The following is a 22980-nucleotide window of genomic DNA, read 5'->3' as shown; positions in this document are numbered from 1 at the left end:
GGGACAGCACTGCTCACACAAACCTTTCAGGAGCTTGGAGGAGGGGGAGGAAGCAGAGGAGGGCCCCCCTGAGGTTCTTACACTCTAATACTGTGACAGTCCCGTCACTCCACCATGTTGATATGCACGTTCACCCTGGTAAGTTGAGTCCTGTGACAGCGCCACGTCAATCTGGGATTTAAACTCATCACCAAGGTAACTGTCCTGGAAGGGAAAGGCTGTGTAAAGCTCCTCATCACCCCCAGGTGCTCCCTCACGAAGCCCTTAGAACACCTGGGGGCCCAGGTTAAAGTCTGAGGGTCTGCTTGGGTTTTTAAAATCCTGTTTGGTGTGGAATTTGCATCAAAAAGGGGGTTTTGGTGGCTCAAAGTTAAGGCTCCGAGTCAGGGACTCTCCCTCCCTCTCTCTCTTTCTCTCAGATACTCTGCTTCTAAAATGCAAACAGTTACTGCTAAAATATAGTACCCCTTAGAAATGAGACCAACTCTGAGATGAGGGTTTTCCTCTCCCTGTCTGCTCTGAGAAGCAGTTAATGTCCTGCTCGCAAGGAGAAGGATGGAATGAAGTGAAACCTGCTTTTTTTTTAAGGCTGAGGGCTGGACATGCAGCACTTCACCTTTCTGCCCCAGTGTGCTCTGAGAGTCACACAGTGCAGGGGCACAAAATGGTTTCAGTTTCATTTCCCCCAGTGCCAGAACAAGGCCGTGCCTGCCCACAGACAGCAACACAAATCCCAGGAAAAGGTCAGACTAGACCAGGCTACTCCCCCAACGCTGCTTACCTGGGATAATTCTGGTTGGGAGAGCCCAGGCTGACTCATCTGTGAAGGCTGACTCATGGAGATATAGCCCTGAGTCAGGGGGCCCTGGGAGAAAGGCTGGGACACCACATCTTGGCTCGCTTGGCTGTTGGGAAGGTTGGACTGACTCGTCCCGGGAATCCCAAAACGGTTTTTCTGGCGCCCGCCACGACCGGTCTTTCCTTTGGGAGCCCCACGTCCTGCAAGGAGGGGTGGATCCCAACCAGCAGTGAGGAGTTGGGCTCATGCAAACAGGTTCCTTGATCCCTCCCAGCCCTGGAATGGGGGGTTCTGCCCCCTCCCAGCCCCGGTACCTGCGGCGGGTCCGTTGGCCTGGCCGAAGTATCCCGGGGGTGGCATCGGGGGCATCACCAGGTTGAAGGGGATGGGAATGTTCATGGCAGTGACGTGGCTGGGGCCAGCACTGATCATCCCAATCTGGTCGTGGGTTTGGAAGTACATGTTGGATGGGCGCCCTGCAGAGGGGGGAGGAGGAGGAAAAGTGATCCTGAATATTTAAAAATCAATTTATAGCCCTGCTTTTTATTATCAGGCTCGTGAGCAGGATGAACCAGAAATGGTAAGGACAGGCCAGGAAGCACCAGTATTTCTGGTTCACTGTTTATTCCACGCTTGAAAATTCCATAAGCTCATCTAACACATGTTCATTCCCACAGTTACTCTGTCACAGAACCATCTGAGATTCCTGAAATGCTTCACACGCTCCCTTTCTCCCCTCATTTTTCAGACATCCAGTTAGACTGGTAGGGGTTCTATATATACAGAGAGCAAAAACCAGGCAGACTGTGAACATTTTCAGTCCTAAAACTCCATATTTTTCTGTAGTGGCTCTTGTAACATTTAAAAGCTTAAAGTGTGTAAAATACCACACACCTCAAGGACCAGTTAGGGGGAACAAACAAATAAAAATCAATCTATAAAGGTGCTAATTTTGATAATTTCCTTTACCTTGACTGCTCCTGTCATAGACAGATCCTGGAATAATGGCCTCACGTGCATCATACATGGCAGTGGTCATGAAACGGGCACCCTGCAAGGATTAGGGGAGTTAGACAAAGCCTCTGCCTTGAAAACTCTGCCCTGCAACCTCAGTGAAACAAAAACCCAGTAAAACCCCACAGATCACGGCCAGTTTGCAAGTGTTGAGGAAATGAATTAGTCCCAAGACATGGAAAACCTCTGGTTATTATTTCAGCTGCAGCTTGACCACGAGGAGTTCAGATTTTACAGGCAGCCTCTCTCCAAGTGTGAAACATTTGATGGGTTTTCAGTCTATTTGAAGGCTCTGGTGATAGTTTTTCCCCTTGTTCTACTCACACCACTGCCCTGTGAGGGCTGACAAGCTCCCCCCCAACAACTCCTTATTTTATGTTAAACAATCAAGTATAAAACTTGCAGGTTGAGGGTTTGAAGCAACACTGTGATGTTCCATCTGCCTCATGAGCTTGCCATTTCTACACAGAGCAGCTCCTTTATGCTTCATTCACCTCAGAACTCACCCCTCAGGAAACTCTGTAGCTTAAAAACCCCCAAAATTCCAACCTAGGGAGGGCTGAAGCAGCCGCTTCCCGGGGTCCCACCGCACCAACCAGGCCACGGAGAGTTCCAGGGGTGTGAGGCTGTGCTGGGGACTGTTCATTCCACCCATTTGCAACTGATAATGAATCAATAGACCCCCAAGTGCCCCCTGTGGCAGCCCCCAGGGGCAGCAGGGCTCACTCACGGGGTTGATGGTGTTGACGAGCTTGCGGGGTTTGCTGAACTGCATGAGGCTCTCCCGGAGGTTGTTCAGTGGTCCCTCCACCAGCACCTTCTGCTCCTTGTAGTAATTCAGGAGGTGATTCCAGAGTGGCTGCTTAGACAGGGCTTTGGGATTCCCCACAATAATTACTCCATACCTGTGTGCAGCAGCAGAGGAGCTCGAGTTAAGTTCGTTAAAAATCAATCGATGTAAATCAAATTAAACACTGATGGTGGAGCAGCCTCCAAATCCATCTCTCAGCTGAAGCAGCCAAGAGAGCAGGAGGTGCAACTGGTTTGTTTACAGCAGATGTTTTCCACAGCATGACAAAACACCTGGAAGGAGGTTGCTGCAGCCACTTTCTCAACAGTCACAGACTTCCTCCTTCAGGCTTGCCCAACCCGTCGGTGTGTGCCAACAACCACCACCTCCTGCTGGGTCCCAAAGCTCCCAGAAAACAAGGGAGACAACCAACATCGTGCTGGATTCCACATCACCTCTCTTGGAATCAAATCCCTTAGAAGCAAAATGGTCCAAAAATGGTTTTTGGAAGGGGTAAAGAAGCAGGGAAGGGATCTGTCCTGAGAACAGAGGGGAAGGACACAGTCTGAAAACTACTGATGCCAAATGGGAACACTGCCTGGGCTGAGAGGAATAAAGATGGCACAAAGATGTGTTGGGTTGGAAAGGGCCTTAAGGTCCATCCAATCCCACCCCCTGCCATGGGCAGGGACACCTTCCCTATCCCAGGTTGCTCCAACCTGGCCTTGGACACTTCCAGGGATGGGGCAGCCACAGCTTTTCTGGGCAACCTGTGCCAGGGCCTCCCCACCCTCCCAGGGAAGGATTCCTTCCCAATATTCCACCTAACCAGTCAGTGAAGCCATTCCACCTTGTCCTGTCCCTCCAGGCCCCTGTCCAAAGTCTCTCTCCATCCTTCCTGCAGGTTCCCTCCCTGCCCAATCCCGCTTTACCTCGCCCTGGTAAGGGCCACGTTGAGCCTCCTGGGGTCATTGAGGAACCCAATTCCCTGGTGTTCGTTGGCCCTCACACAGGAAAGGATAATAAAGTCCTTCTCCCTGCCCTGGAAGGCATCCACACTCGCAATTTCCACTTCCTGAAAGGGAGGAAAACACGTAAATCACGGAAGCCAAACAGTTCTGCCACCAACAGGCACTGCCAGACGTGCTGGCCACGCACTAACCCTGCCATCACTGGGCAAAAATGTTACTTTTGGAGTGAGGAGTGATTTGGTAATTCCACTGGTCATGAAATAGTTTCCCTGGAGGAGAACAGAGAGCCTCAGTTCAGGAGGAATTGCTGTCGTGTTCACTGCTTTATGGTCCTCCCATTTCCCCCAAACTGTGGGAATCAGCCCTTTGCTGGGATGCTGCCAGGGAGAATTCTGAGTATTCCTAAACCCCACAGGAAGAGAGGTCCAAATTAGCAGTGCTGCTCCCAGCTCCCAGAAACCTGAATCACAGGGACAGATCATTCCTGGCACGAGGAAAAGTATCTCCACCAAGTTTCCCTTCAGTGAAAACACTGAGCGAGTTCCCAACATTGCAAAACAAGACTGGATTAAACATATAATTGCCTTGTTTGCAGCAACTAATTCTGATGTTTGGTAGAGGAGTCCCACTGATGGGAGGACATGTTCCCAAGCAAATAAATAGTATGACCATCAGAATTTACAGAGCTTGTTTTCCTGTGTGTCTCTTTATCCAAAACACAAACTTTTCCACAGCTGGAGCCCCAGTGGCCTCTCCCTTCTGGGCCTCAGGACCCTTCCTTTCAACACAGATTTCAGCAGGGCTTCCTCCTTTTACCTGTTCAGCTGCTCCCCTGCAACCACCTCCCAAACTCCTCTCCCTGCTCTGTTTTAATCACAGTCAACTAAAAAGTGCAAAAATCCAACACGGACTGAAAATGAAATTATTGTGAGGCTTTTCTGGCTTCTCTGTGCTCCCATCTGTACCTGGTAGAGCTTGGTGTGCAGGGAGCCACTGAACTGCATGTACTGCACCAGGTAGGAGCGCTGCCCTTCGTAAGGAGTGATGATGCCAATCTGGTCTGGTTTGGCACCAGCCTTCAGCAGCTTCGTGGTGATTTTCTCCACGTTGGCAGCTTCCGTCCTAGAGGGGAGAGAGGTTGGATTATCCAAGGAGGATCAGACACATCAGGTCTCATTTTTTGCAGCTTAATGGGTCTAAAGACCTTGAACACGGATGCTGTGAGGCCACTGCAATAAAAAGATCAATTCTGCACTGCTCAGACTAACTCAGCTCAGGAACATTCCCCACTGTCACCTCTCGACTCAGATCTCACCCCAGAGGGACACAGGCCAAACCCAACATCTCAGAGGCCTCAGAATGACACAAATTTCTCCTTAGGTGCACCTCCACCTTCTCAGAATTACACAACTGGACTTCCTGGAACAGCAAATGGAACTTTTGGTAGAGCCAGATGTCCACGTGTGCTTTTATAACCAAGACCATCAAAACCAACCCCAACCTGCCGTGCAAACGGATCCTTCAGGGGCTTCATCTCAAAGCTTCAAATGCAGAACTGTTTTTAATGTCAATCAGCCAATTATTGTGCTGTTTGTTTGTGCACAATCTGCTCTGCTGTCTCCAGTCTTGCACATGCTGCTCAGGAAAGCAGACTGGGATTAAAAATATCTCAGCAGTTATTTTTCAGAGCTCGGTCTTGGTTTCCCTTCCAGGCACACGAACAAAACATGTACAACCAAGAGGAACAAAGTGCTTTAAGCTCCTTCTTTGACAAAGAAGTTGGACTGTGCAGAAAAAAGGGGTAGGAAAAAGAAAATTTAAATTCCCATCCCTTCTGCACCACCACTAAAATCCAAGATTTAGGGCTCTGCTTCAGGAGCAGCTGGAATTCTGGCTTCAAAATGCAACTGGATCAGCATTTCCTGCTGTAACTGCAGTCAGTTTATTCATCCCACAGATCAGGCACTTTATCATCCCTTATACAACCTTACACAACCAGTGAAGGAAGACAAACTCCTCCACAGAGCAATTCAAACCCACTTAAGCTCTGAACTGCTCCCACTTGGTGCCTTTTTCTCCTGGTTTACTGTACAGGGAGCCCAGGGCAAACCAACCCCAACCTGCAGCTCAGGCTGCACCATCCTCCATGGCAGCTTTTGTTCAAGAGGCCCACGAGCCACTTCAACTGGTCATTAATCACCCCTGAGGTTTTATTAACTCAGAGCAGGGGAATGAACAGCCCTGAGTCCTGGTGTCCCAGCACCCCAGTGTGGATGTCAGAGGGGAGTTTTATTTTACCTGCCTGAGTTTTATTTACCTGTTTAAGTAAGAGGTGCCTGAGCTGGCAATCTCCTCCTGTCCTTGGGTGACGTAGAAGAACATTGGTTTGTCAGGCTGTGGCCACTGGAAGTCAAAGCCTTTCTTCACACGGTCGGCTGAGGAGCAGGGGAACAGCAGGTGGAACAAAGTTAACAGGAACACTTGGATATTTCCATAAATACTCCAAACTAAGGGCAGTGGCAACTCTCTTCATTCCAAAGGAATAACCCAGGTTACAGAAGCCTGTCTTTGACCTCCCCAGTGCCTGTGGGGGAGCAGAGTGGCTGCTCACCTGCAGTGACCCCGTTCTGGAGCGAGCCCTCGTAGAAGATGTTGGAAGGGAAGGCGCTGAGGGCGGGATGCATCCGGTACTGCACCTGGAGCCGGATGGGCCGGATCCCCAGCACCACCAGCCTCTCAAACAGGGACTGGGACAGCCCAGCCTTGGCAGCTTTCTTGCACATCACCACGGGCCCCAGCTGGCAGTGGTCACCCACCAGAATGAGCTGTGGGGAAGAAGAGCGCGTAGAGAAGGTTTATTTTCTGAAACTTGTTTAAAACAATGGCAATATCCTACTGAAATATAGAGAATCACGGGGTGGTTTGGGTTGGAAGGACCTTAAAAGATCATCCAGTTCCACTCCCTGCCATGGGCAGGGACACCTTCCACTAGCCCAGGTTGCTCCAACATGGCCTTGGACACTTCCAGGGATGGGGCAGCCACAGCTTCTCTGGGCAACCTGTGCCAGGGCCTCATCACCCTCACAGGGAATAATTTCTCCTGAATATCCAATCTAAACCCACCCTCTGTCAGCTTAAACCACTGCCTGATGTATTAGGAACTTACCAGTCTGGTTTGTGATAAGCTTCAGGTCTCACCTAAGGCTTAGGAACCTTTAGTGTCACCTTGCTTTGCAGCTGATCACTTGGAAATAAAAGCTTATTCAGCCTCCAGATTGTTCCAAGAGCAGAAAATGTTCCAGGCAAAGATTACGCCATGGAAACCGAGAGCTGACAGGACTGACACAACCCAGAGTCGTTCAGGTCTGTACCACAGAGGTGTCTTTCAGGAAAAGGGAAGAATTCTGCATCCCTGCGTGCCTACACGGGGAATGTCACTGCTTGGTGCTGCCTGCTGGATTTAGAAACTCCTCCTGTGCTGGAATGCAAGGGGCTCACCTGCTTTGCTCCCAGCACAACGGGCACCATGCACTCGGGCTCGGTGGCCTGGGTGCTCTCATCGATGAGGATGGAGCGGAACTGCATCTTGGCCAGCCTGGGATCCCCGGCGCCCACGCAGGTGCAGCAGATCACATCCGCGTTCTGGGGCACAAACACAGCACCAGTCACCCAACTCCCGCCCTGGACAGTTCAAAAGCACCCCAGGAATGCCCCCCAGGTGCTCTGAGCTCCAGCAGCGAGCTGCAGCTCAGGTCAGGGGGGAGCAGAGCACGGGGATCCTCACCATGAGCAGCTCCCGCTCCGCGGTTCGTTTGAGCGCCCGGTAACGCTTCTCGTCGGCAGATGAGAGCTCTCCAGTCTCATCTTTGAGCTGCTGCAGTTTCTGAAGCTCTGGCATGCTGCAAAAAAAATAAATAAATAAATCAGGAATTTTGCTTTAGGGCCTGACTGTTTGTAGGATTACAGAGAAAGTGATTTTTAACTAATCGTGACACGTACAGAAGAGCAAAGTCAAGCTACGACAACATCCACCAGTCTTGTCCCTCACAAGCACCAGAACCAGGGGGTTCTGCTCGTTCCTCACCTGTCCATGTTCCTGATCTGGTTGTGCAGGGCCAGGAAGGACACGGGGGAGTCGATGGCCTCCCTGCTCTTGGCACACAGACGCACCACCTTCAGCCCGGTCTGGTGGATCTTCTCGGTGAGCTGGTCCACGGCGATGTTACTGGGGGCACACACCAGCACGGGCCTGGGGAAACACCAGCCAGCAAGGCTCAGCAACCTGCAGAGCTTCCTCCACTAGACTCGTAGTGAAACAACGTGCAGTGACACCCCCTCTGAAAATAATAGGCTGGGGAAGGGTATTTGCTGAACCCAGCCCAAGCCTTCCCAGAAAATGGCAGTAAATGAGTTTGGGTTTTAAAATCAAGGTGATTCCTTCCATTAAGAAAGTCACCTCATGCATCAGGACTTGGAGAGAGCAGCTCTTACCCGTTGCCCTGTCTGGCCAGATGATACACGATGGTGGCTGATGTCACTGTCTTCCCAGTGCCAGGGGGACCCTGAATAAGGCTCAGAGGACGCTGCAGGACGGTTTTCACAGCATAAACCTATAAAAAAGGGGTTTATTGCTAATTTAGCATTCAGTGCATAGGATGTTGAAGTTGTTTAACCTCCATTCCTAAACCCTTCACGTAGCAGAGGGGAGAGGGGGTTACCTGAGAGTGGTTGAGATCAGGAAGTCCTTGTGCTGTGAAGCGCTTTGGCAACTGGCATTTAATAATCACATCTTCCACCTCGTGGCCCAGCAGCTTGTGATAGATGTACCCAGACACTGAGGTCTCATCCACAGCAAAGGTTTTGAGAGCACTCTGCATCCTGAAACGAGGGAAGGGATGAAAAATAAGTCAGGGAGATCAGCATGACCTCAAGTCAACCATCCCATGCCAAGGTTCAGCAGGCAGCGGGCACAAATTGAAATTACACTTCTTGGAAAAGAGAGCAGTGGAAAAAGACTTACTAAGAGAGTTAAGGGACAAAAAAGTTACACTCTCAGAACACAGAGCTTGTTTTTCTCCATGTGAACATTACAAAGGAACCAGAAAAACGTGTAGAGGGACACCAGCCTTTGGCAGAAGCTGGGACAGTGATTTTAGGTGCAAGATTTGAAGAAAAATTGCACTCATAATAAAGAATAGGATATATCACTACTACTAATAGGATATACCAATAAAAGGAAATTCTAATATCCTAATAACAGGATAATAAGCCAACTTACAAAATGCAGCACAGATGTGGCTGAAGCCCATTGACCCCAAATGCCTTGAAATTTTAACCAGTTAAAGCAACTCCAAGCTCAGGAATGCCAACTAAAACCAGGCACCACTTCCCTACAGAGGAAGCTGAACTACAAAATTGTTTTTTCTTCTCACATTTCAAGTATTACTAAACAGAAGGTGAATTCCCCCCTTTGATGTATTTGCAGCAAAACTTAAGAGTGCCTTCAAAATGGGAAAAATTGACCCTTTTAAGACATTCAGGTAATTCCATTTCTAGTCAAAAATCTAGTTGCTCTAGGAAGCAGGTGTTCCCACACTCCACACACTGAGATTTCTGATTGCTGGTGTCAAAGTAACACGAATTTTTTTGGATCAAAACCATCCATTGGAGGCAAAGAGAAAAAAAACCCCACAGAACCTGCACCGAGCCCGTGCCAGGTTCTGAAGTGTTCTCCCAATACCTGTCAAAGGAAGTGGATTTCCATACAAAATCCACTTGGAAGTTGTGGGTAACTTCCACAGGGGCTCCCACGCTGCTCCTCAGCTCGATGGCAATCTCATCACCATAATCTGTAGAACCTCGTTAAGTAGTAATCTATAGCAACAATTTGAATTTTATTTTCCCCAATTCCGGTCATTTTTTTTTTTTTGACAGCAAGATCCACCCCCAGGACAAATTGAAATTATCTCAGAATTACTTCTGGACTTATTTAATGGCTTCTTGGAGAGGCTGCAGCTCCAGGCTGAGCTTTATTTAAGTAAAGGATACTATCAGGAACTTTGATAACGTGACCAATTCCTTTCCACAGCGGGGCCAGGTCTCCTTTGTACCTCAGGCAGATCTCATCTCCTTGCATGAGCCTCATGTCTGCAAAGGAAGGGGAAAAAAATGCTCTCAGCAACCATCTCCCACCATAAAAACCCTCCAAGAACTACCTGCTGTCCCAGGTCAGATCCTCACAGTTCTTCAAACACTGATTTTTTTTTCACCAGGTATAAAAAAACCCCCACAAAACAATCCAGTTGTGATCACCTGAGTCAGTCTTTGGCAAAGTGAAATAAGCAATTCTCTTCTTGTTCAAGCCCAGGTCCCATCTGACTGTGATGTTATCTTGGGTCTAAGGGTGAAAGAAAAAAAAAAAGGCATTTATTATGTTCTTAAAGAGCTGTTTATTGTGTTCTTAAAGAGCTGTTTATTGTGTTCTTAAAGAGCTGTTTGCCAGCTGTGCTTCAAAACACCAAAACCTGGTGTTCCAGTGTCACAGAAATCTGTATTTCCTGCTCTGGACTGAGCTGCCACCATCTGCAGGAGGTTAATTCTGTTCTACAAAAGCGAGTTGTGAGAAACAAAGCCCTAATCAGCACCTGGGTTATTCTCTCCTCCACCTCCCCAACACTCCTGAAGTGCTTCCATGACCTCACAGAACTCAGGTTTCACTGGCAGGTCCCACTGAGGTCCTGCAGGTCACCAGGGGAACAACACACAGGGGGGGCTCAAGTGGCAGCTCCGGGACAGAACATTGTTCTTGGAAAGAAAAACTTCCAGCACAAAAAACATGGAAGCTCCCAAGTGGTTCAAGCTCTTAAAAAAAGAAAAACCTCAGCTGGAGGATTTTTCTTTCCTCTCCCACTGATATTACAGTGCTGTTACAGCCCAGTAATTAAGATATTTATTCCACTTAAAGCTTCCTTCTGTGCTCTGACAGTGACCCTGAGTTTGACACCAGAGGACTGGGCAGAAAACTCCTCAAACAGGCAAATTTCAAGCAAATTACCTGAGATTCCTTGAGTTTCTTGTCATAATCTGCCTCAAGCTTGACTAGAGGACCGAATATATTTTGGTATTGATAAGCATCTTCGTATCTAAGCAGGACATGCTGTGGTTCTTCATCCACACCAGGCTTTTCCAAGTCCTCCAGGGTTGCAGATGGATTTTCCTGGAATTTAAAGCACAGGTGTTTCATTTCAAAGCCTGAAGGATAAAGAAGTGACACCAGGACTTGTGCCTTGGTACCACGGGGAGTTGCACCAAGGTGTAAAAGCTACACCAAGGCATTCCAATAAATCCAGCCAGGTCTGTCCTGCTCTAAGGGATGGACAGAGAAACCCCTCAAAAAACCATAATTAACAACCCAGCTGCTCAACACCTAAAGCAGGAACATGTGGGAAGACTTGATAGGGGGAAAGCTGCTTTTTCAGATGGCTGAAGAACCTAAAGGTGAAGCTTTCCCACTCTGAACAACAACTCCCTGAACCCTCTGGCAATTCCCATTGTCCAGGGGTGTGATTTCAGTATTTCCCTGCCTTACCCAGTGGCCAAAATCTTTTCCCTCCTTCCCAGCCCCCCGGAATTGGCACTTTGGGAAAAGCTGAGCAGTGTTTGAGGAGCAGCAGGTACCTTCCAGAGCTCCTCCAGCTTGTTGATCTGCTGGGCCGTGATCTGGCGGGCGCGGAGCTGCTCCTGCTCCGACGGGATCTTCACCAGCCAGGAGAGGAAGCAGCGATCCTGGATCAGGGGCTGCCACTGGGAACTGTCCCAGTTGATGTCCTTCAGGCTGCTCTGGCTGGCACAGGGCTGCCTGCACGACCAAAACAGGGAAAAAAATGAATGATTACACACATGGAAGGAGTAAAACTGGGTTTGGTGTGTGGCTCCTGAAACAACTCAAATATCTCGGTTAAAAGGGGGGGAAAAAAGGCAAAATAACCCCAGTCTGCTGTGAAAATTAAGTTTTTTAGCTCTTGTGTTTGTTGTTTCAACACTGGGAAGGGTCAGTGTTGTAAGAAGTGTTGGTTGGGTGTTTCTAGGGCTGAAAATGTCTGCATCTGAAATGTCAAATATGACACCCTTGGGAGTGGTTACAGCCCATTATAGCAGAAAATGGGATTACTTCCCATCTGCTGTTTAAACAAGTAGGGCTCATTCCACAGAAACACACTGTCCACTGTCAAATACAAGCTAAGTGACAGCACTGAATTAAAATACAGTTATAAAACCTGACTGGACCTGTCAGAGAACAATTCCTGATTTACTGCTGTCTCCAATGATTCCATGAGCTGAGAGGAAAAACACCCTGTGGAAGAGTCACTACTCCAGAGTAACTTCCTGGACTGGTCTGCTCCTCTTCCAAAGCTGGAAAATCTCAGGTAAAAAAGGGGTAAAAAACCCCACCTTTCTCCCACCAAGGAATCCTTCCTTTGGGAGGAATATTTCTCTATAAAACTCCAATATTTGCCCAGCACCACAGAACTTTCCTTTCCTGCATTTCCTGCTTGCAACCCTGAAGTCTCTACGACCATCCCAAGGAAAAAGGGGGTGGCAAAACAAGAGCATAAAAGGTATTTTGGTGCAAAATGAAGGCCAAGAGCTGCCCTTTAGAGAGCACAAAGGTGGCAGCAGAGGCCTCCTCTCACCTGCACAGCAGAACCACCACGGAGTCTGCCTTGGCTGGGATGAAGCCCAGGAGGAACACGTTCCGACAGCCGCAGTTGTAGCACTCCAGGACAGTCTCCCCCAGAGGTCCATCCTTGTGGAGAGTCACCTCTTTGCACTTGGCTCTCACCAGGTGGTTCACAATGTGGCTGAAAGCAGAGGGGAGATCCATTTGTAGCCAGTTCGTGGGAACGTCACGTTTAGTCCCGACTGAACTGGTTAAAGGCACAAATAAAATCTATTTATTGTGGCAGATGTTGCTCTTTTCACCCACCACCACTGGTCTCTCAGTGTGTGGATGTTTTGAGGTAGTTCAGTGTGAAAGAATAGGAAATGTGTCAAAAATTCCTCACTTTTAAGTCACCAGGCTTTGATTATCCCCCGACAGCCACCACGACACTTCCAAACAAAGCCTCTAAACCTGGAATTGTGCCAAGCTTTCCCTCCTTTCCCCCCTTACCTGCCCGAGGTGTTCCCACGCCCGTTACAGAACCACTTCTTGCTGGTGTTGCAGTAAACCACACAGGCAGGGTCGTGGATCCCACAGTAACTGCAATTCAGGAGGAAAGAACCAGGAAGTGACTGGGTGAATTCTCCCAGGAAAATTCCAATATGAGATCCAAGCCATTCAGCAGTGCCCAAAAATAAGGGGAAGTGAAGACTGGGGAACATGAGGGGTGGGAAAAGCACAGAACACGAGCCAAGCTTCTGTTCTGGGGCACAAATATTTTAATCCTTCCTACCACTGCCATCCCTGGGGTGGCTGATCCTTGTGTTTCTTCCCCCAGGGAGTTCAGAGCTGACCTTCCCACCACTGCCATCCCTGGGGTGGCTGATCCTTGTGTTTATTCCTTAAAGGAGTTCAGAGCTGACCTTCCCACCACTGCCATCCCTAAGTTGGCTGATCCTTGTGTTTATTCCCCCAGGGAGTTCAGAGCTGACCCTCCCACCACTGCCATCCCTGGGGTGGCTGCTCCTTGTGTTTATTCCTCAAAGGAGTTCAGAGCTGACCTTCCCACCACTGCCATCCCTAAATTGGCTGATCCTTGTGTTTATTCCTTAAAGGAGTTCAGAGCTGACCCTCCCACCACTGCCATCCCTGGGGTGGCTGATCCTTGTCTTCATTCCCCCAGGGAGTTCAGAGCTGACCTTCCCACCACTGCCATCCCTAAGTTGGCTGATCCTTGTGTTTCTTCCTCAAAGGAGTTCAGAGCTGACCCTCCCACCACTGCCATCCCTGGGGTGGCTGATCCTTGTGTTTATTCCTTAAAGGAGTTCAGAGCTGACCCTCCCACCACTGCCATCCCTGGGGTGGCTGATCCTTTTCTTCATTCCTCCAGGGAGTTCAGAGCTGACCAGGAGTGGATGTGGCAGCTCTAAGCCTGTCCAGGAGCTCAGAGGGTCTCAAAATGCCCCAATCTCCCTTTCATTCCCACCAAATGCTCCTTCCCTCTGGGAATAAAGCCTGGTTTTTACCTGCAGGCATGCACAGGGAGATCCTTGGTGTAGTAGGTGTCTTCCTCATCCTCCTCAAAGTTGAGCTCTGCCAGGAGCTGGCTGGTCTTGGCCACGTTCTCATCCACAGCCCCGTTCTGCAGGATCCCATCGGGCCCATTCACCTGGAACACAGCTCAGAGCTCCAGTTCTGCCCCCAAACCACCACAAAGCCAAGGAAAACCACCCCTGCTCCTCCCAGCAAACGCTTGTGTTTCCTTTAAAACCCTCAACAGGGAAGAAAAATGTTCCTAAGAGCCGAAAAACACACATTATGGACTCAATCCATCAGCTCCTGTTAAACAGGAATATTTAAACTCCAGCTGATAAGTGGGGGGGAAAAGAGTTGCCAAAAGGAGATTGCTTTGCTGCAGTCCCATTTTTCCACAGCCTTACATAACTCCTAATCAATACCTGCCCCATTACCTCCTGCTTCCTGGGATTAGTTAAACTCTCCAGCTGATAAGTGAGGGGGGAAAAAAAAGTTGCCAAAAGGAGATTGCTTTGCTGCAGTTCCATTTTTCCACAGCCTTACGTAACAGAATTCCATTTAAACAATATTCCAGCAGGATCAAACACTGGGTTTGGGTTTTTTTTCCCCTCCTATTTTTTTTTTTTTAATTTCAGGGATCCTCCTGAAAACAGGATCTTTGCTGTACAGGACTTCCCTCACTTATTCCTGTTGTTGTTGCCACACCAATGCCAGAATCAGGGAATTCTGCACCATTTGGTGCTGGGTCAGCAAGTTTTGCACCCCCATCCCCTCCCAGCCTTTCTCCTGGTAAAAATAACTCCTTTTTTGGGCACATTTCCCAGCAGGAAGGAGCAAAAAGGGTGTGGATGTCACTTGGATTTTGGCCTGGCCAGGCCAGGTGGTGCCTCTTGGGCCTCCCAGGTGTCCTGGTTTCATTCCAGCAGTGAGGGGCTTCAGCACCCCCCAAAAACTGTGCTCAGACACTTTATTCTTGGACTTGTTCAGCCAAGATCCCACCAAACCTGAGGAGGGCTAAGTATGTCACAATCCAGGGTAATTTTGAGTGGAAAAAGGTGGGAAAGGGATCCCCACAGTGACAGCAGTGATTGCACAATATTAACATGAAATCAGTGCTGAGGTAACTTCCCTGTCACAGCAAATTCAGGTGTATTAACCCCTCCCAATGTTTTAGAAATATATTTGGTTGGACGAGATTTATCTACAAATGAGAGGATAAAAAAAAAATCACTTTTTTTTCTGAGAAAACAGCATTTTAACAACTGGTTTGCACTGAGATTTAATGCAATTTATCTGATATCTGAAAGAAAACTGTCCCCAGTGAGAACACCAAACCTTTAGTCAAAAGAATTCTGGAATTCTGAAGCTTTAAGTTCAGCTGAATTTCTCAGAAGCAGCAGCACTACCAGGCTTTTTCTGTCCTGAAACAGGCACATTTTTCTATTCTGTTTTTTTCTACCCCAAAACAGGTGCATTTTTCTGTTCCAAAGACACTATTAATCCACACCAGCTGACAAATTTAATTGGTCATTTCAATACATTTAATACATTTCTTGGGGGCTCCTAAAAAGGGAGCCAGAATACAACTGGAAAACTTGGGTTTTCTTAGGGTTTTTGCTTTTTTTTTTTCCTTTTTAGGGCAGAAAATGAAGAAATAACTGCAAGTTCCTTGTAGTTGTGCACGAGGTGAGCGTGCTGGTGAGCCCCTGGTGAGCTCCTGCCCTCAGCTGGGCAGGGATGATGTCACTGATGTCACTGATGTCACCTGTCCTGGGAAGATCCAGCAGCAGCCAGAGGCCCTGGCAGGCTCCCAAGGAGGAAGTGATTGTTCCCAACCCTCCTGTGATGTCACTTTATGTGCACAGGATTAAAAATCTGGCAGCAGGAACTGTTTTGTGTGTGTGTGTGAGAAGGAGGGGGGGGGGAACTTCTCTATTTTCCAAGTGTTGGCTGCAACTTCTGGCACAGCAAGTTGAGCAGCTCCAAAGCTGAGGTGCCACAGAACCACCCCTGGGACTTCCCTGATCCTTTCCTGGCCTCTGGAATAGTGGTTGGGGGACAACAAAGTCCAAGCTGTGGCTGCCCCTGGATCCCTGGAAGTGTCCAAGGCCAGGCTGGAGCAGCCTGGGAGTGGAAGGTGTGGGACTGGATGGGTTTTAAGGTCCCTTCCAGCCCAAACCAGCCCAGGACTCTCAGGTGTGATCCCAGAGAACATTCCCAGCCCCGTTCCCGCTGGCTCTCCTGGCTCTCACACCCCACCCAGCCCAGGAGAGCACACCTGGAGCCACCTCCTGCCCTTCCACTGGAAAGTGCTGCATTTCAAGCTGCAACAGGAAAACTAATTGCACTTCAGGAGCTGCTGGGCTGCAAAGGGACTTTTGCACCAAAGCCTTCAGCCCCAGCAGCCGTGGGGATGTGTTTGCAGATGGGCCCAATCCAGGGAATTCTCCTGGAATTATACTTAGGAAAACAGGCAGTTTTTGGACTTGGGTGGATAATCTGAGTTATTGTTTGTAGATTCCTTGCTCTGAGGCCCTGAGGTATTTACTGGAGGGTCTGATAATCCCTCTGAAGGCTGATCTGCTTTCCCTTTCAAAAGGAGGAAGTGGCTCTTGGTGAGAGCTCTCCCCCCACACCCCACCCTGGGCCCAGCTTCCAGATGGGACCTGAGCAACAAGAAGTCATTTTGCTGAGACAAAAAAGGGCTTTGTTAGGGCTGGAAATCAAACCCAGCCTCCAGAGTCTAGACCAAAAAAAAAAAAAAACCAAAAACCTGAGGGCTGCCCCAGCTTCCTTCAGCCACTCCAGCAGCTTCAGCTCCCACAGCCACACCGGGGGCACTGCTGGGACAGGAGGGAAAAACGAGGCAGAAATGAGAATTTCGGGGAATTAGGGATTGGTTTGGGTTGGAAAAACCTAAAAGGTCAACAAGTCCCACGGGCAGGGACACCTTCCACTGGACCAGGGTGCTCCAACCTGGCCTTGGACACTCCCAGGGATGGGGCAGCCACAGCTTCTCTGGGCAACCTTAAAATTCACCTTAAAACACTCAGGCAAATCCATTCTTATCTTTCATTAGAGGGAAACAATGGGAATACAGTTTCCTGAATTAAAACCAGCAGGGAATGCCTGCCCTTTATCTTTTGTCCATTGGACACTAATCAATTTTAACAGCCTCTTTAACTATTAATTAAATATACAAAATAAACTTTATTAACTAAATAAACTAAGTTTTTAGAGACTAATCCGTCACATTTCCCTAAAAAAAAAATAAAAATAAAAAATAAATCAGGTGCCCTGCACTGCTCAACTACTTTTTTTTTTTTTTTTTAAACACCAGGACATGAAACAGCAGAGCAGAAGTTTACACCTTCAGCAGCTTCACCTATTTATTTAATTAGCTTTAATTATAATCACGGGAATAATATTTAATTAAGGAAAATGTGATCAGTTTGGAAGCCATCATTTAATAGTCCCCCTGCCAAAAGGCACAACAAGCTTCAGTTAATTTTGTTGAAGGCAGCAAAATTTCCCCCAGAACCTCTTAAAAAAAAAAAAAAAACAACAAACCACCAAACACACCTAATTTCTGATCTTATCACCCGTGAGGCCTCTGAAAGGGCAAGTCTGAGCAGATCCAGGGGGTTTGTTTGACTCCAGCTCAGGAGGAAACGATTCTTATTCCACTTCTGAGAGGGCCTCGTTGCAATAAATCCCTTCTCCCTCCACGCCCTCCCCAAAAACCCACGTTCCTAAAGTCAAATTGAGGAGCAGGATGACCACGAGAGTTTGCAGAAATAGATTAAAAGGGAAAAAACAACCATAAAATCCCTTCCTTTTTGCCAGACACCTGAATGTGCTCTCCAGATCTTTTAGGGTTTTTTTTTTCTTTTCACTTCAAAGGCTTTTCAAACATGTTTAGACAAAAAAGAAAGAAAGAAAAAAAAAAAGACCAATTATTAATCCTCTTGTCTGGTCTTTTAGCTTATGGGGCTTATTTTGGGGTGGTTTTTCTCCTTTTGCTGGCCATATGGGGAGTTCTGGAGTGATCACAAGCCATTAAAGCTTTAAAAACTCGAGGTTTTATTAAAAATTTTAAATCGATTCGTGTGTAGTCTGTACACAGACAGGATTTTTGCTAAATAATTCTGCTCTCTCAACGCTCAAAAGCGGAGAAATTCCACCCAAACGTGAACGTAAAAGAAAATAAACAAACAGCCCAGGCTGTGCCTTCTGAACACACTGCCCTGAGCACATCCTGTGACACCACCCAGGATGTCACCGAGCGCTCCCAGACACCAAAAGTGACTCACTTTGTCCCGGGATAAACCCCCAGGACAGGAGAAAAACCCCTCTGCACCTGTGGATCCCCAGCGCTGGGTTTGCTGCCCCTCTGCTCCTCTCGCAGCCCCCGATGCCACAAATTGGGCGAGCAAAAGGCGACCAAAAAAATCGGCTCCGCGATAAAAAAAAAAAACTTACCTAAAACTTTCAACTCCTCCTTAAACTCAGCCCTTAACACGTGGATAATGTGCTTGTTAATAATGGGACAACACGAGTGTAACGAAACTGAGCTTTCCACCGTCTTTAAAACGCAGAAAAGTGGGAGTTTTTTGAAAATATGGATGAGTTTTTCAGTGTTTTTGTCGCTTTTGCTACAGAGAGAAGGTGTAGCAGTGACAACGTCTTCACTCGCCCCTCATCTTGTGAGCGTGTAAAATAAAATGTAACATGAATTCCCTCCCTCCTTTCGCTTTGGTGAACTGCTAAACAAATATAATGGGGTTTAATACCGAGTTACAGTAAAGGAAAAGAAAAAAAATAGGCCCTGAAAGCTGTTTTTAAGTCACGAGGAAGCAGAACTTAAACCTCAGGCCAATATCGACTGTCCCTCCAAGGCAAACCCCGAACGAAGCGGGGCGGCAGAAAAGGGGGGGGAAAGGAGGATAAAACCAATAATAACAGTAAACGAAACCCGTAAATTTTAAAACAGCAGAAGCGTATTTTAGTCAGGAGAAGTTAAAAAAAAAAATTAAATAAATAAAAAATTAAAGCCGAACTCCCCTCAGCGCCCAACTTTCGACAACCGAAGCCACGTTTAAAGAAGAAAAAAAAAACAAAAAACAAAAAATAAAAAAATGAAATAACAAATAATATGGAGCTTTTGCGGTCGTTTTACCGCAAAAGCGGGATCCGTCGCTCCCTTTCCCGCTCCACACGCGGCTCCCGCTCCCCGCCCAAGCTCGACCCCAACCCGGGCCCCTTCCGGATCACCCCCCCCTTCTGCCCTCGAAACCCCCCAAAAACCCTCCTCACCTGCGCTTCCAGCGGCCCCGGCGGGCCCTGCCCCGCGCCGGGGGGGCCTTGGCCTTGCTGCGGCCCCGCCTGGCCGGGCCCCGGCGGCGTCTGGGTCTGGCTGGGGAGGGTGAAGTCGGTGAACTCGAACTCGGAGCCCTGAGTGTCGGCGCCGAGCAGCTCGGCCTCCTCGGTGTCCAGGAAGGTGAGGGTCTGCGAGCTGGGGCCGTACGCCTCCACGCTCATGGCGGCGGCGGCGGCGGAGCCTGGGCGGGCGCCTCTTCTCCTCCTCCTCTCCTCCCCTCAGCGAGCGCCCGGGCGGCCGCGCTACGCGAGCGGCGGGATCCGCCGCGCGCACCAGGCCGCGCCGCCCCCCCCCGGCCACACACACACACACACGCACGGAGAGAAGGCAGAGACAAGAGAAACGAACCCGGCGCTCGGGGCGGGTCCCCCCCCGGAGGCGGCGGAGCGGCGGGGGCCGGTCGGGGGGGTGGCGGTGGAGGGGGGGGATGTCCCGGCGGGGGCTCTCTCGGGGCTGGGGGGGGTTGGGGTTGGGGGGGGTCGGTGCGGCCGCGGCCGCCGCGCGCGCCAGGCCCGGAGCGGTGACGCGGGCGCGGGGGGGGGGGGGGGGGGAGCGGGGGGTGACGCCACACGCACGGCGGCGGCGGCGGCGCCCCCTAACGGCCGGCAGGGGGCGCGCTCGCACTCACACACAGAGGCAGCGAGGAAGGGGGCGGGGTTTTAGCGGTGAGTGATGGGAGCGGCGGCCAATGGGTTGTGGAGTTGAGAGGGGAGGGCGGGGCGTGAGGGTGGGTTGGCAAGGAGATGGCGGAGGGGAGGGGCGGGGTTTGGGGCTGAGTGACGGGAGCGGCGGCCAATGGGTCTTCGAGGCGGGGCGGGGGTGGGTGTGATCCGCCCACACAGGCGGGAGGCGGGGCTTGGTTCTGAATGACAGGTGCGGCAGCCAATTGGTCTTCGAGGTGGGTGGGCCCCGCCCACACAGGCGGGAGGCGGGGCTTAGTTTAGAGTGACGGGTGTAGCAGCCAATCCGCAGTGGAATAGCTAATTCACAGCCTTCCAATTTTTATTCCCGCAGTTTCAGGGCTTTTTTGGTTTTTTTAATAATAAAATAGATTTGATTGAAATTTTGTCGATATAGAAGATAATTTTTTTTTTATTTAAAAAAAAAATCCCAACACAGTTATTCTTTGCTCTTCCATTTATCACTGTGCAGGTGAGGGGAAATTTTAAGGAATTTTCATTTGGAGACTTGTTTCCAAGGCCAGGACGGGGCTTGGAGCAACCTGGGATAGCGGAAAGTGTGGAAGAGGGAAATCAGGGGGGACCAGAGCCCAGATGTGGAGGAAGGAGCTCTGGGAACGTTCAACATCCCAGCTGAGCAAGGGCTGGGCCAGCAATAAATCGATATTATAGAGCAAGAAATGCAGTCAGGACGTTTATTCTGCACATTTAATCTTGTTTCTCTCACTTCTCTATTTCATCTCTTTTTATTTCATGTCCAGGAGCTCGGAGTGTTTTAAAACTTAGAGGATCCTGGGATGGTTTGGGTTGGAAGGACCTTAAAGTTCATCCAGTTCCACCCCCTTCACACCTTTCCACACCTTCCACTATCCCAGGTTGCTCCAAGGCCTGTTCTGGCCTTGGAAACAAATCTTCAGATGAAAATTCCTTAAACTTCTACCCCACCTGAATAGTAATAAATGGAAAAGAATACCTGTGTTGTTTTGGTTTGTGTTTGGTTTTTTTTTTAATAAGAAAATATTTCTCTTTTATACTGGCAAAATTTCAAGCAAATCTATTTTATTATTCAAAAAAAAAAAAAAAAGCACTGAAACTGCAGGGAAAAAATGGTTGGAAGGCTGTGAATTGAGTTATTCCACTGCAGATGAGACACTTCTGCTCAGTTACCACGAGAGGGACACAGAAGGAAAGCTAAAAAGGAGCTGGGGAAAAAAATACTACAACACTCCAAAGAACAGCTTGACTTGGGATCGTAGCAACACACGTTGGCCTTTTGTTTGGGAATATCTGCCGCCATCCCAACATTCCCAGAGCTTCCTTCATCCCCCTGTAATCCCTGAAAAGCTCCCCGGGCCTTGGAAAATGTGCTAATAAAGATGAAAATGGAGCTTTTCCCAGAATTTCATCATCTCTTCCTGGGTTTTTTCCCCCTTGGAATGTCCCGGGACAGGGAGAGCTGGGCCTGGCCGGGGTTTTGTTCCATCCCGAGCCTTTGGAGCAGCAAATCCTGCAGGGCTGGGCCTGTGGAAAAGGGGCTCAGGGAGGGATTTTGGTTTATTCTGCTGAATCTTCGCTAATTAGCGGTTAATGAGGCAGATGCAGTGAGGGCCCAGCTCCCAAAAAACAAGCCCAGCTCCCAAAAAATGAGCCCAGCTCCCAGAAAATGAGCCCAGCTCCTAAAAAACGAGCCCAGCTCCCAAAAAACGGGCCCAGCTCTCAGAAAATGAGCCCAGCTCCCAAAAAATGAGCCCAGCTCCCAAAAAATGAGCCCAGCTCCCAAAAAACAAGCCTAGCTCCCAAAAAACAAGCCCAGCTCCCAAAAAACAGGCCCAGCTCTCAAAAAACAAGCCCAGCTCCCAAAAAATGAGCCCAACTCCCAAAAAACAAGCCTAGCTCCCAAAAAACAAGCCCAGCTCCCAAAAAACAGGCCCAGCTCTCAAAAAACAAGCCCAGCTCCCAGAAAACGGGCCCAGCTCCCAAAAAACAAGCCCAGCTCCCAAAAAATGAGCCCAGCTCCCAAAAAACAAGCCCAGCTCCCAAAAAATGAGCCCAGCTCCCAAAAAACAAGCCCAGCTCCCAAAAAACAAGCCCAGCTCCCAAAAAATGGGCCCAACTCCCAAAAAACAAGCCCAGCTCCCAAAAAACGGGCCCAGCTCCCAGAAAATGGGCCCAGCTCCCAGAAAATGAGCCCAGCTCCCAAAAAACAAGCCCAGCTCCCAAAAAACGGGCCCAGCTCCCAAAAAACGCCTCCGTGGAACAAGGGGAGCATCAAATCCTTCGGAGTAAACCCTGAGGGGTTTATTGGGCTCTCCTGGGATTAAAAGGCCCGACCCTGAGATGCTCTGGATTATAATGCAGTTTATTAATTTAAGGATCTGCAGTTTATTAATCCTTAATGTCAGTAAGGATGGAATTCCAGCAAAGCAGGGATGGGATAGGGACAAGAGCACTGGAAAAAAAGGGTTGTCCTGGGGAAAACTGGGGGGAAAAACCCCTATTTTTTAAAAATTTATAACTTTATAGACATCACTTTTAACACTTGTGTTTCTAGGCAGGTGGTTTTGAAAAGATCTCAAGTGCTGTGATGCCAAGTGGTCATTTTTACAAAGGCCTGTAATGTAAAAAAAGCCCTTTTTTCACCAGCTAAAAACACCTCGGGAAGGTGTCATCCTGGAAATTTAAGAATTATTCTGGAAATTTAAGAATTATTCTGGAAATTTAAGAATTATTCTGGAAATTGAAGAATTTCTTGAAGGTGCCAGAATTGAAGTGCAATGGGAAATGCAAATCCAGCCTTGATTTCAGGGATATGAGCAGTGAAGTAGTGAAAACTCAGGAAAAAAAAAAAGAGCTTTGATTCCTGGTCAAAGAATTTTCCTGGGATAATTCTGTTTGAACTGATTCACCTGCAGGTTCAGCTGTGGCTGCATAAAGTGTTCCCAAAACAAGGCATGGAGATGTCACTTGGAGCAGTGAAGGAAAGGGAGGAGAAGATTTTGACATTTCTCCAGTGGTCTGGAATGGAAAAGGTCCTTGGAAATTAAGGTGATGAGGGACATTAAAAGATAACATCAATATGTGAAAGCCAGGAAATGGAACTCGCTGTTTCACTAAGCACCAAAAAGCCAATAAACTTCTTAAAACGTAA

General features: G+C 48.8%; 1 protein-coding gene and 1 long non-coding RNA gene across 3 annotated transcripts in view; one reads left to right on the top strand and one right to left on the bottom strand.

Annotated features, from left to right (window-relative positions):
• Positions 1-19413, bottom strand: part of UPF1 (UPF1 RNA helicase and ATPase) — a 21634-nt gene extending 2221 nt beyond the window's left edge. The window contains exons 1-23 of one of the 2 annotated variants that reach the window (XM_064637542.1): positions 19089-19413; positions 13763-13905; positions 12747-12836; positions 12268-12435; positions 11252-11432; positions 10629-10790; positions 9887-9971; positions 9623-9721; positions 9315-9432; positions 8293-8452; positions 8066-8184; positions 7659-7823; positions 7359-7473; positions 7073-7216; positions 6186-6399; positions 5892-6009; positions 4540-4696; positions 3536-3678; positions 2544-2718; positions 1769-1850; positions 1114-1275; positions 782-999; positions 82-204 (exon numbers count right to left, since the gene is read on the bottom strand). In XM_064637542.1, coding sequence (XP_064493612.1) covers positions 85-204; positions 782-999; positions 1114-1275; positions 1769-1850; positions 2544-2718; positions 3536-3678; positions 4540-4696; positions 5892-6009; positions 6186-6399; positions 7073-7216; positions 7359-7473; positions 7659-7823; positions 8066-8184; positions 8293-8452; positions 9315-9432; positions 9623-9721; positions 9887-9971; positions 10629-10790; positions 11252-11432; positions 12268-12435; positions 12747-12836; positions 13763-13905; positions 19089-19313 — 3363 coding nt within the window. In that variant the 5' untranslated portion in view covers positions 19314-19413 and the 3' untranslated portion in view covers positions 82-84. The remainder of the gene's footprint in view (positions 1-81; positions 205-781; positions 1000-1113; positions 1276-1768; positions 1851-2543; positions 2719-3535; positions 3679-4539; positions 4697-5891; positions 6010-6185; positions 6400-7072; positions 7217-7358; positions 7474-7658; positions 7824-8065; positions 8185-8292; positions 8453-9314; positions 9433-9622; positions 9722-9886; positions 9972-10628; positions 10791-11251; positions 11433-12267; positions 12436-12746; positions 12837-13762; positions 13906-19088) is intronic. The other variant, XM_064637543.1, reaches the window with a different exon arrangement.
• Positions 19154-22980, top strand: LOC135403504 (uncharacterized). Its single transcript, XR_010425414.1, has 2 exons — positions 19154-19272; positions 22745-22980. It is a non-coding gene; the product is annotated as an uncharacterized LOC135403504 (long non-coding RNA).

This window comes from Pseudopipra pipra, chromosome 27 (assembly GCF_036250125.1).
Source record: "Pseudopipra pipra isolate bDixPip1 chromosome 27, bDixPip1.hap1, whole genome shotgun sequence".
Lineage (NCBI taxonomy): Eukaryota > Metazoa > Chordata > Aves > Passeriformes > Pipridae > Pseudopipra > Pseudopipra pipra.
This window is presented reverse-complemented; position numbering and strand designations above follow the sequence as displayed.